The sequence below is a fragment of the Polypterus senegalus genome, chromosome 1 (assembly GCF_016835505.1).
Source record: "Polypterus senegalus isolate Bchr_013 chromosome 1, ASM1683550v1, whole genome shotgun sequence".
NCBI lineage: Eukaryota > Metazoa > Chordata > Cladistia > Polypteriformes > Polypteridae > Polypterus > Polypterus senegalus.
The window spans coordinates 246,979,428-246,993,151 of record NC_053154.1 but is presented as its reverse complement, the minus strand read 5'-3'; the positions used below and the strand labels follow the sequence as shown (position 1 = coordinate 246,993,151).

General features: G+C 34.7%; 1 protein-coding gene across 1 annotated transcript in view; it reads right to left on the bottom strand.

The window, feature by feature from the left end:
• Nucleotides 1-203: 203 nt before the first annotated feature.
• The window catches only part of ccdc6b (coiled-coil domain containing 6b), a 73,197-nt gene continuing 59,676 nt past the window's right edge, over nucleotides 204-13,724 (bottom strand). Inside the window, exons 8-9 of the mRNA XM_039771459.1 lie at nucleotides 9,591-9,712; nucleotides 204-2,719 (exon numbers count right to left, since the gene is read on the bottom strand). Coding sequence (XP_039627393.1) covers nucleotides 2,528-2,719; nucleotides 9,591-9,712 — 314 coding nt within the window. The 3' untranslated portion in view covers nucleotides 204-2,527. The remainder of the gene's footprint in view (nucleotides 2,720-9,590; nucleotides 9,713-13,724) is intronic.

The window sequence follows — 13,724 nt, the reverse complement described above, 5'->3', positions numbered from 1 at the left end:
TCAGCAGGGGGAGAGGAGTTACGAAAAGCAGCACTGAAATCCTAGTGCGTCGGCTGCCTTGACAGTAAACCTTTTTAACATGCGCCTCCTTTCTTTAACATATGACAGATATCTGAGAGTGATGAAAAAGTACACCTTTAAATTTTTGGTGAAGTAAACAGTGAAAACGTGTTGGAAATGGGAACAAAAAACACTTTGCAATGTAATTTTATGTACATTTTAAATTCAAGAATTGCATAAAGAATTACATTTGAACAATAGTTTGGAGAAGCTTGTTTATAGCCATTTGTCATCATTATCATTAATCTCTAAAGCACTTTATGGACATAACAAGTGAGAACAAACCAGACAGGATATTTACATAGACTGCTCAAAACACTCATTAAGGCTTCAAATTTTAAAGAGGAAAGGGAGAGAAAGAAGACAATGTTTGCACATTTCTAGTATACTACAATGGAATTAAGGCTCAAAGGCATTCTATAAATGACTAAAATTAAACACCAGGAAACTTTACATTCATTTGTCTACTAGATGTCAAGAAAAAATAAAATCAATTGTATATGTGCTCTTCTAGGGTATCAGTTAAAGCTGAACTTAATGTTTCAGATGTAAAATAAATAACAGATTATTGTAAACCTGCAAGTTGTAAGTCATGAATGATATAAAAAAAAATAATATATAATAACCAAAGGGCTGAGTGATCAGTTAATTCAAATCAAAAGGTTCAACATTATATGGAAGCTGTAACAAGGGAAAACACCTTTAAAGGGAGCTAAACAAAAAGGGTGATGGAGTGTTAATGTACAATCTGATATTTACACATCTGAGACTGCACGACAGTTCACACTTGTATATGATATCTAGTTTTCAAAAAACTGGCTGAACAAATATTCCCAGCCTGAATATAAAACTGTAAATACTTACATGGAGACTTTTTTTTTTTTAAACAACCAAAACACCTCTTCTGAGTGCAAATACAGTATGTAATGGATCTAGTTTTGGAGCATATACATTTTTCAGACCTTTAAACAAACATCTCCTAATCTGCCATTTACTCTGAAATGATTTACTACAGTCCTTACAAAGACACTGGGATCATAGGACACAGAAGAAGATAAAACCCACAACATCAATTACACTTTTTAAAGAAATAACATGAGTAACAGAGCCACATTACATCAAATATCTTATGCCATCTAGTCACTGAAATTAATCATTACACAATCCTATGAAGAACTGTTGCCAAAATGAACTTTCCTTATATTTATTTATGAAGCAGCACTTTGTTTAAAATTAAATGAAATATGTGTAATTAAGATAACATTGTGAAAAAAGCAGCTGTACTTTTGTGAGTTAAAAATAGTAAAAAGTGCATTTTTTAAATCAGTGTCTTTAGAAACGATATCATTTTACAAGCGATGTACACATACTCCACTGCAAAGTAACAAAACGTTTTACGGTGTTAGAACAACTGTGTTCTAAACACTGCAAATTACTGTTACTTCCAATAAATTTTGCCTTCTTATTATAGATATCATTTCCCTCTTGACACTATTTCTTTCTAACAAATTGCAACTTTACCACTACTGTCACACATAACCTAGCCGAGGAAAGCAAAAAGCATTTTACATGGATTCAGCAAACCTTGCATTTTAGAATTGTAGCTAATAATTAGGCTTTCTACAAAAGGCATGTCAATTTAAGGATCTTATGTTAATCATTCCCTTATTAATCAAAGAAAAAGTATTTGAATTTAGCACATTAAAAGATAATAACAGGGTGCTTTGTTCTTGAATTAGCATCAAGTATAAACAGAACTCAAAAAAACATGTTGAACTTTTGACAAGAAAGTTTTGTGATTAACCTGATGACACAAGAGGTATCACAATGAACACTGGCAAGCCAAGTTCTGAAAATAAACCTGTTTCTATCAAACAGTACCTTTAATTGCTTATACATTTAGGCAACAGGCCAGTATGATATACCAGAATTACTGAATTGTAAACCAAAATATCTTATTGTACATTGAAAAACTTTCAGTGGCATTAAAGAAAGGACTCCCTTAAGTATAAGTGGAATGCACTGCCAAAAAGCAGAACACTGAGATAATTAAAACTCAAAAGACATTTAAGCATAGCAATCATACCACCATTTTATGTTTGCTTGTTTCAGTTTTTGGGAGAACAAAATTTAATAGTTCCCTTTTTTACAATGTTCTTCAGAGTTTAGCCACATGACAAAAATGCAGTACTATCGAAGATCAAGAGGCATCTGTTTCAGTCAGGGGGATGTTCCAAAGCAAACCTCCAGAAAACACTGACAAGTGTATGTTTGTTATGTATAGTGTTGCAATAGCTCAACACTGGCTGCATTCTAAACATACTTTTACAACACAGTTAACAGTGAAGCCTAAATAATCTCAGTGCAAGTAAGTCAAACCCATATATGCCAGGTAAGCCTTTGGCTTTTTAAAAACTGCTCTTTGTTACAAGTCCATTTTAAATGAAGCGACTGAAGAGCACATGCACTATGGCTGAGAGGGGGAATGCGCTGTATGCTGAGAAGCACCTGCCTGGGATGTCACAGACTGTATCATTGGCTGGACTGGAGGAGGTGGAGGAGGTGGAGGCGGCTGGACCATAGTTTGAGTGTTTGGAGAAGGTGGAGGAGTTGGACGTTTAAACTTATCAGGACTATTGCTTCTTCTGGGTGAAGGTCTCTGTAACAGGTAAATACAAATAGAATTGAATTCAACCATTTACATTAATAGAAATGAGATTACGTAGCATCATTAAGAAAATAAAGTAATTCATTTATTTAATCTTCTCAGCCTGTATATTGATGACATACAGTACAACTTTTGTCAACTGTAAATATTCACATTTAGTCATTTATACATAGAAACTAATGCAAACTAAAATGTAAAACCATTAAAACCTGTTCACCCTCTGTTCACTCTGCTGAAGTTTAGATAACGGCTCAAACAAGACCAAAACTACTAGATTTCATAACAGTACTCATCTACAAGTTTTCAAATGCACCATAATAATCTCTCATTTTAGGTAATCATGATGTTAAATGTGTTGGTGTTTAATTGTTTGAGGACTGATTCAAATTATCTGCAGCTGACATTGTTACAGCAATAAAGTTAAACTTGCCAGGATACACAACAGTCCATAAAAGACTATAACAAGTAAGAAAACTGATGATTATATAGAGACTTCTGCGTTGGCATATCATAATTTGATTCACCCCCAAATTTGCTTAATACAGTAAAGAGACACCTTGATTCAACTATCAAAAGCTTTTTCTGTTTCTAGAAATAACAAGACCAATTAAAGATATAGCAGGGGTATATACAGTTTATTACACTAAACAATCCTGCAACGTTTGACAATAGAGGTCTTCTTTAATCTACTTTTGTCTTGTGGTATTATAAAAGGTACCACTTGCTCTATTTTTTAGCTCAAGCTTCTGTCAGTATCATTAACACCAATGTTCGGTGCCGCGACTGGTCTGCGGGATGCACACTCAGAAAAGTATTCTTGTTTGCAGAGATTGCAGATTCCTGGCATTGTGATTTTGGTAAGATGTTATCTTTTCCAAACTTTAAGGGAAATTAATAGTGTCATTGATTTATAAATTCTTTCACACTAGAACACAGAAACAGTAATCGCTGATATTCTTTACAACTGCCACTGAATAAGTAACTATCAGTTTCCAAAATAGTCAGAAATAAAGCAGATCATAATGGAAGGGCTTGAACTTAAAGTGTATCTATTCTAACAAAATGATTGCTGTACACCACCACCACCACAAATCCACACGTATCATTTCTATGTGCTTTAAACCTCTTAAGATGAATTTCAGAAAATAATCAACATTAACCTGGATACGAGCACATTTTTCTCAGTAAATTGTCTAGCACATTAGTTTAGGTTAGTTTACTTCTTAGTAATTATCACAAGTTAGTTCAAATATCTAGGAATAACAGTTATATTTACAACAAAATGTGCAATCTATTGACATTTGATTTTTATAATATGATGGAAAAAATTAAACAAGACTTTAATAGATTGCCAAATCTTTACCACACTATAGCTAGGAGAATTAATGCAATTTGAAATTAAGGAAATTAATAAAAATTTCAAACTATCTAGTGTTGTAGGAAACTAATTTTGAAATAAGAAACCATGGACTCCTACAGTGGATGTAAAAAGGCAGGTTTTGTCATTTAAAATAAATAAAGATAAATCATGTCAGAACTTTTTCCACTAACCTTTGCAAAGATGAAAATGAATCAGAAATGATTTAGGGAAGGAAAAAAATCAAAAATTTTCAAAAACCTGGTGGTAAAAGTGCATACCCCTAAACTAATACTTAATTGAAGTACCTTTTGATTTTTACCATAACACTCAGTCTACTTGGGCTAGCACTATATTTGGGTTAAGACTATCAACTTGGCACATCATGACTTGGCAGTATTTTCCTATTCTTCCTTGTAAAAATGTTGCAGATTCATCAAATTGCAAGGGCATCACCTGTGCACATCTCTGTTAATGTCACCCTTAACATTTTTAATTGGATTAAGGTCTGTGCTCTGGCCAAGTCATTCCAGAATGTTGATCTTAATTTTAGTAAAGCCATTCAAATTTTGATTTAAAGTTGATGTATGCTTTGGGTTGTATTTGTGCTGAAACATGAAATTCCTCTTCAGCTTCAGTTTCCTAGTAGCTCCCTGAAGGTTTTGAGCCAAAATTTATTTTGGAGTTAGTCACAAATCTCACCATCCTGACTAACAACCTAGTAAGTAACTAGTGGCTCAATCAAACTTGATGTTTATATTTAATCAGTCCAACAGGCAACTTATTTTTTCTCCAATCCTCTGAAACCAATCAAAATGTACATAATCTGCACAATGCTCAGAGCTGTGGTTTCCATGAGATGAGATGCACTTATTGGAGTTGGCTTTTGGAGGTAACAAATTAAACGTCTGAGTTTCTTTAAAGAATATGGACTTTTTTTTTATAACATATCAGCCTAGTAATTTTTTTTCTGTGTTACATTGTTCTTGTAGTTAAACTTCATATTCTCAGAACAATTTGCCTAATGAATACTATATAGAATACTGTGTAAAGGGACTAATGGGCCAGGTGCTAAATTTTAGTCCTGGACTGCATTAATCTCCTACCAGTCTTTTAAGGAAAAAAAAAGATGCTTTTAAAGTTGCCATTTTGTAATTAGCTTAAAAGTAAAAAGATGGTAGCTTCACACTCTCAAGACATGGACAAGTTGTGCATTTTTAACTCGTGGTGAGGTCATTTGAGACAATAGTGAGTAAGTTAATCCTCTAAATTTAACTACAGGGCTAAAGTCTGTCCAACATTTCCACAATCTTAAGATTTATCCTGCTTACGACTGCAGAAACCATGTGCATGTCTTGGCTGCACAGACAGTAAGGAATTAAAAAATTGAGACAAGCTTTAGAAAGTGCATCTTTCCCCATACCTGTGGTTAGTCTATAGCTTAATTTCAAAATAAAATGTATTTAGTTAATGTGCCAAAAGTCCATATTGCTCAGTCATTTGCATGGCTCAGCTCATACTACAAGTACAAGGCAAATCTAAAATGTCAGTGAATTAAGTTTAGTAAACAAGCACAGTCACATAAATCAGGTATTCCATGATGATCACATATTATCCACAAACCTTACACTGAAATCCCCAAGACTATAAAATTCTTTGACTTAGCCATTACAAATGAACTTCAGGTCCTGTGGGCACTAACAGCCCTGCAACTAGCCTTTTGGCACTACTTTACTTAGTTCTGAAATCAGTGTTATCACTTTGATAAGCTGTCCATTTATATTAGAAGTTATCTACTAGTACACTAAAAGTCCTTCAGGAGTCAAATGTGCAGTTTTCTAGTTTTAAGCAGGTTCTTCATGCCTTCTAGGAAGTAAACCCAGCCAAGTGGTGGGCTGTAGATAATAACATATTTATTCAGCATCTATGCTTATGCAGCTTGTAATTTATCAGTCTATGTAGCTACAGAAATACATTTATGTATGGTCTGTTAAGCATAATGCATCACTATTTTATGTATTTGCATAATACTCTTTTTATCCATACTTATTTTTCTCGAACATTTTGGGACAGAAGATATTATAAGTGACGGATATCCTTTAAATAATTATTACGAGAATAAATAGTAGACTTTACAACTTGCCTTTTCTGTAGACAATGAGGATTGTCTATGAGGAGTGGGATTGTTACCACAGGCAGAATGCATAGTGGCGGGACAGTAGCACAGGGATGCTCAGTCAGCACCACAATAGCCACACTCAAAGTTATCACCTACAGATGATTTTATAGATGGTTGCGTTGCCTAAACATTTTAGACTTAAATTGATAAATATTAAAGGTTACCTTCTTTTTAGTAAATCCAAGCTATTCTAAAACAATAGTGTCTAATGACACAATAAGACGAGTAGAAGGAGAAATGTTAACAGTAATTTCTTAACGGTAAGCCAAAATTATGCTTATGTATAGAGTAAGCAAAGGCATAATCTTATCCAAATGCCATCCCTTGGAAGGCTACATTTCTGATAAAGCTGACTACTTCAAAACTTGAGGAAACTCCTTACAAGTATGCCCTGAAATGGAACAGCACCTCATCTAAGGTTGGTTTTTGCCTTGCACATAGATCCATAGTTCAAACAGGACCAGGAATTTAAATAACCAGGTTAAGAAAAATTGATTTTTTAAATCTAAAGGTAACCATTTACAGTGGTGTGAAAAACTATTTGCCCCCTTCCTGATTTCTTATTCTTTTGCATGTTTGTCACACAAAATGTTTCTGATCATCAAACACATTTAACCATTAGTCAAATATAACACAAGTAAACACAAAATGCAGTTTTTAAATGATGGTTTTATTATTTAGGGAGAAAAAAATCCAAACCTACATGGCCCTGTGTGAAAAGTAATTGCCCCTGAACCTAATAACTGGTTGGGCCACCCTTAGCAGCAATAACTGCAATCAAGCGTTTGTGATAACTTGCAATGAGTCTTTTACAGCGCTCTGGAGGAATTTTGGCCCACTCATCTTTGCAGAATTGTTGTAATTCAGCTTTATTTGAGGGTTTTCTAGCATGAACCGCCTTTTTAAGGTCATGCCACAGCATCTCAATTGGATTCAGGTCAGGACTTTGACTAGGCCACTCCAAAGTCTTCATTTTGTTTTTCTTTAGCCATTCAGAGGTGGATTTGCTGGTGTGTTTTGGGTCATTGTCCTGTTGCAGCACCCAAGATCGCTTCAGCTTGAGTTGATGAACAGATGGCCGGACATTCTCCTTCAGGATTTTTTGGTGGACAGTAGAATTCATGGTTCCATCTATCACAGCAAGCCTTCCAGGTCCTGAAGCAGCAAAACAACCCCAGACCATCACACTACCACCACCATATTTTACTGTTGGTATGATGTTCTTTTTCTGAAATGTTGTGTTCCTTTTACGCCAGATGTAACGGGATATTTGCCTTCCAAAAAGTTCAATTTTTGTCTCATCAGTCCACAAGGTATTTTCCCAAAAGTCTTGGCAATCATTGAGATGTTTCTTAGCAAAATTAAGACGAGCCCTAATGTTCTTTTTGCTTAACAGTGGTTTGCGTCTTGGAAATCTGCCATACAGGCCGTTTTTGCCCAGTCTCTTTCTTATGGTGGAGTCGTGAACACTGACCTTAATTGAGGCAAGTGAGGCCTGCAGTTCTTTAGACGTTGTCCTGGGGTCTTTGTGACCTCTCGGATGAGTCGTCTCTGCACTCTTGGGGTAATTTTGGTCGGCCGGCCACTCCTGGGAAGGTTCACCACTGTTCCATGTTTTTGCCATTTGTGGATAATGGCTCTCACTGTGGTTCGCTGGAGTCCCAAAGCTTTAGAAATGGCTTTATAACTTTTACCAGACTTATAGATCTCAATTACTTCTGTTCTCATTTGTTCCTGAATTTCTTTGGATCTTGGCATGATGTCTAGCTTTTGAGGTGCTTTTGGTCTACTTCTCTGTGTCAGGCAGCTCCTATTTAAGTGATTTCTTGATTGAAACAGGTGTGGCAGTAATCAGGCCTGGGGGTGGCTACGGAAATTGAACTCAGGTGTGATACATTACAGTTAGGTTATTTTTTAACAAGGGGGCAATTACTTTTTCACACAGGGCCATGTAGGTTTGGATTTTTTTTCTCCCTAAATAATAAAAACCATCATTTAAAAACTGCATTTTGTGTTTACTTGTGTTATATTTGACTAATGGTTAAATGTGTTTGATGATCAGAAACATTTTGTGTGACAAACATGCAAAAGAATAAGAAATCAGGAAGGGGGCAAATAGTTTTTCACACCACTGTACAAGTATAGCATAATAAAAATGATAATTGTGGGAATAGTAAGTGATGAAAACAAACTGTAGAAATGATAAAGAGCTTCAACAGGTATGGTTGCATTTGGGCACACGCATGTATGGGACAGACTTTTCACAATACAGCAAAACTACTAATTTATACCATTAAACTATTCTTATGTATTATTGTACATGCTCAATTATTTGCACCACCTCTAAACCTTTTTCCCCTTGAACCTTAAACTTATTAACTGAAACATGATAAATAACTAGGAAGTAGTACAGCCACAGAGTAAAAGCTGGAATAACAATGATCTTGCTTTTGAGGATGGGAAATCAGTCCTAATACTGAAACAACTTAATTGTTTATACATTTTTTACTTTCTTTTGCTAATTGTTCTTTCTCTATACAGACACTATTTCAAAATCAAGTATCTAACAGACTATCAATAGTCATTGCTGTGCTGGTACTTTTCTGTGTACTCGTGATATGCCACTTCTTATGCAGTTTGTTTGAAGACTTTGAACACTGTACTGGTGATCTTTTGCTCCATTTTGGAAAGCAATTTGCCTGGTAGGAAGAATTCAACAATATGCCATCCTTAACTTCTTTTCTATTTTTTTTAATACTCAACTAGCTAAACTAGTCTATAATCAGACTAATCTGGAAGCATACTTTTTTCCTTAGCATAAACTGAATTTTTGCTTTCAAATAATTCTAATATTGATTATTTATATCACACACCTTTACCAGAAAACATGGTGTATAAAAATACAAATGCAAACAATTCTTACATTTTGTTATGTTTACATGTAATTGTTTAAAGCAATTTACAAAAGGCAAACAAAAGTAATACTTTTAACAAGAAATATTAAGCTTTATAGGGTAACTTCATTACATTTGCACTTACTTATTTGGCCGATTCCTCTATCTAAAGTAACTTACAAGATTTGAAATACAACTGATTACATTTCTTTTTCCAGTTGGAGCACAAGCAGGTCAAGTAACTTGCTCAGGGTCACAGTGTTAATGGCATGATTTGAACCCACAATCTCAGGGCTTGAAGTCCAAAGCCTTAACCACTGCGCCAAACTGCCTGCCATTACTAGCGTTTCCAGGGTTGTTAAATTGATATTTCAATAAATCTGAACAGACTGATACCATATAAATTAAAATTCCTGTGAAAAATATACTTACCGCAATACCATGTGAGGAAGACACATGTACATGAAGACCAGGTGCATTGTAATAAGATATTCCTGCCCTTGTCAATGAGGTTGGTGGTGTAAAACCAACTGTGTGACTTGCATATGACAGACCTACACAACAGTAAACATATCAATCAATTAACAAATGTAAATAAATAAGCTTACATAATAACAACATTTAGTGCTTCCTCCTCACAACTCAGGGAAGTCCAAAGACATGCATGTTATGGTTAACTTCCAAGTTAACCTAGTGCATGTACATTTAGTATGCATGTCCTGCTTTGGGGTCAATTGGTTCCAATATGACATATAATGCTGCTAAGTCTATGGCTTTTTATTTATAAGTAATAGCATAAATAGTGGTTTGATGAAAAGGGTTGCCTGTGCATTACAGTTTAAGCAGAATGCATTTTACTTATAAATAAGCAGCCCCCAGATCAAAAATAAAAATAAAATTGACACCTAAAAGTGAATCAATTTTTAAACTATTAATCAAAGGCTGAATACAAAGTCATGTTACACATGAAAATCGTCTTACTTTTGTTAACATGTGGGACTGAGGTTACAGTAGTTCTGTACAGAAATGGAATGCAATCAAGTAGGAATACAGACTTTAATTAAACAGACACACCGTCCTATCAGACAAAAAGATTAAAATTGAGCAGAACAATACTAAATGTGCAAATAGGAATGGAACAAACATTTTGTTTGCAGTGGACAGCATGTTGGACTGGGGCTGGTTTTGTACAGGAGACAGAAGAAACTCTTAGAACAAAGACAATGTCATATTAAAAAAAAAAAAAAATACACAAGTGAGGTCAAGTACTAAAAAAGATTTTGATCAATGAAAGTGAAAACACTGTGCCACTTCAATTACCAGTTGACTTTGAAATCTGTAAATATTCTAAAGCCTCCTCAAGTATGCTTTACTCAGCCAAAATAGCTTTTTGACTATTGGGAGCATCCCTTAACATTGGTAAAATGAACCATAAACAAGAAAAACAAACAAGAAATGTTGCCTGCTATACCTGAAAAGTAAATTTACCTGCATTTCTTTCTGTATTTATTTTCCTCTTTCCATAAAAATTACAAATAAACCTTAATAACACACAAAGGCAATGTATAATTTTTATTTTTTTATTAAGTTAGGCTTAATTTGAGCCTTTACTGCTACATATGTTAAATGGTCGTTACTCTTCATGATTTGGGGGGAGAATAACCAAGTAAACTGTGTCAGAAGGCAACATTTCAAACAAATCAAAGTTCAAGTCAGATTTTCAAGTCCACAATTTTCATCAAAGACGTATTTACTGTAATTACCATATATATCAGAGGTACTCAAATATAAACCTTAAAGGTCCACTTACCAAATTTTTCCCATAACTCAAAGGTCCAGAGAACTTCAGACCATAAGCAAATAAACATAGTTCTGGTCGATGTCAAAAACAATACTCCAAAAATGTAAGAACTACGTGCAAAGCAATCACTGCAGTTTTAATGAGAGTAATGACATGTTTGTTCTATAACCAATGCTTTAAAATTTGACACAAAAGGTGTGATGGCCCACTGGAGACTTTCTCAGGCATGTGGTTGTTGACAAGTCTACAGCAGTACGATTTTTTTTTTTTTTAAATCATATTCATAGCTTAAAATAGGGCTGGGTATCTGCACTGATGTCCTGACTCGATTTGATTCCAATTCACAGTGTTCTGATTTGAGCCTGTATCAATGTTATCTTGACTGAATTAGCGTGCATTGATATATTTGAAGTGGTGCATTTTTTTTAGAAATTACTTAAACATGATAGAGAACATTAACATAATGTGACAAAATTTCAGTAACACTTTATTTGAAGGGTATCTGCATAGTGACTTCATAACAAATGCATAAGCATTGAATGACATTTAAGAAGAAATACTTGATTAGTAATGAAAAGTTAACATCAGTATTTGGAAGATGTGGAACAAAATATAATTGCTGTTAAAAAAAAAAAAAAATCAACACTCTGCATTCATTCAAAATTCACATTTGAATCGCCACATCAGATTCCACACATATTGGGGGGAGGCTACTTGTTTTAATACAATGCTATGGTATCTCCTTTATAAAACACCTATATTACCTTGCAAATAAGATTATTATAAACTAAACAAATATTGCTTCTTAAATATTCATGTCTTATGCATCTCCATGTAGCTACCCTCCAACTAAACTGTTAGCCAGATTTACTCCCCATTGTAACATTTAAAATAAACTTGAATTAGGTGAAATTAAAAGATACAGCAGGAAGATACAGTCTTTCTATAATTCAATTCTTTATGAGTGCTCCGAAAACAGTCCAAAACTCCCTCTCTCTCTCTCTCTGTGTGCTAATACACCTAAAATTATTTTGGAGAAGTAAATCAACAAATGATACACTAATTTCAGTAATGTGTGCAATAAACGATGCTGCAATGCAGATGGTTCTTTCAAGTAAGCGACAAGTTTCACCACTGATGTCATAACGTCTGAGTGCATTTCTCCTAAATTGGCGCACAAAACTGTCTGGTGCATTATGCAATGATAGAATATCAGATTTGGGTTATAATCTTTCAAGCGTTTCATCAATCCCTTTTTCTGTTATGGATTGTGCTGTATCAGTATCTATTGACACCACAAGCTTCAAGTCAATCTTTCATTGAGCATTTGCATTTTTGCTTCATAAAAGTCTTCTCTTCTTATGTGACCATGAAGGGTTTCCAGGCCTAAGACATACTTGCAAAACTCTAACATTTCTTCACCATAAAATCTAACAAAGACAATCAATTGTGCATTATCTGTGATGTCTGTTGAATCATCCACAACTAGCAAAAACAATTTACCATTTAATGGAATATCTAATCTATATAAGTAAATCTTCAGCAAGTATTTCAGTTTGTCTTGCTACACTGCAATTTGAACAAAGTATTGAACTTGTTTTTTTTCTGCCATTTCATCCTTCGGTTTTCTGTCAAGCATAGTTTCTATCACTTCACGCATACTGTACATTCTTTTACTATTTCAGAATCACAGAAGGCTTTCTTATTCTTGCCCAAGACCCATGTAACTCTAAGGAAGCCTGGAATTGCACTCTACGGATTATGTGCACAACAACAATGCCGTTTTTACCATTGCCATTTATGTATGTTTCAGAATGCAATCACATTTGTAATCATATTCTCCTACTGTGCGCTAGTTGTGGTGCCTCCGATAACAAGCAAGTTCTAAATAATGCTTTTACTCCACAACTGAAAAAGTCAACTCTCATCTATGACTAAAATAGGAAATATTAGGCAACAATGAGTGTAACCACAGGCGCAAAGAAATATGCTTTATAAAGGTCATTAATTGGCCGAGATTTACTGCCTTGACAGAAATGACATTCAAAGTGGAGGCAATAAGAAAAGGAGGGTAACATATAGTGCAGGGGTGCCCAATACGTCAATCACGATCGATCAGTAGATCGCGTTGCATTAAAAAAAAAAATGTTTTTAAATGTTAGTCTATCATATATCCTCCCTATGGCATTTGCCACTTGATTGACATACAGGGCGGCCAGTTTGAGATCTCTTTTCTTCTAACACACTGGTCATCCTACACGCACGATCAAACGTGGGAGCTACTGCAAAACTCCAGCTATCTAAGTGATCTAGTTAGCCTTCCAATTTATATTGACTAAAGAAGGGATTTAAAAAAAAAAATTGATGGTTATGGGCTGGATGTGGAATTGGAAGAGGATTTTTTTTCTCTCACAATGTCACAATCAAAGTGCGTTTGTCTGATCTGTCAATCTATCATTGCTATTCCAATGAAGGAAAATGTGGAATGGCACTTTCGAACTGTTCATAAAAACTAGAAAACTGACTTCCTTCCAAAAAGCGATCTGAGAAAAACAAAGGAGAGGGAACTAAAATCGCAGTTAATCAGACAGCCGTCATTTTTCACTCGGCTGAATTCAAAAGCAATGGCAGAAACAGTGAAGCATTGTTCCAGGTGAGTCACTCGATCATTAAGCATAAAAAGTCCCTCCAAGTTGGAGAGATAATAAAAGATGCCTTCGTTGAGGCAGATGGCTAGGGAGAAATTCCTGCTGAAATTTCAAGAC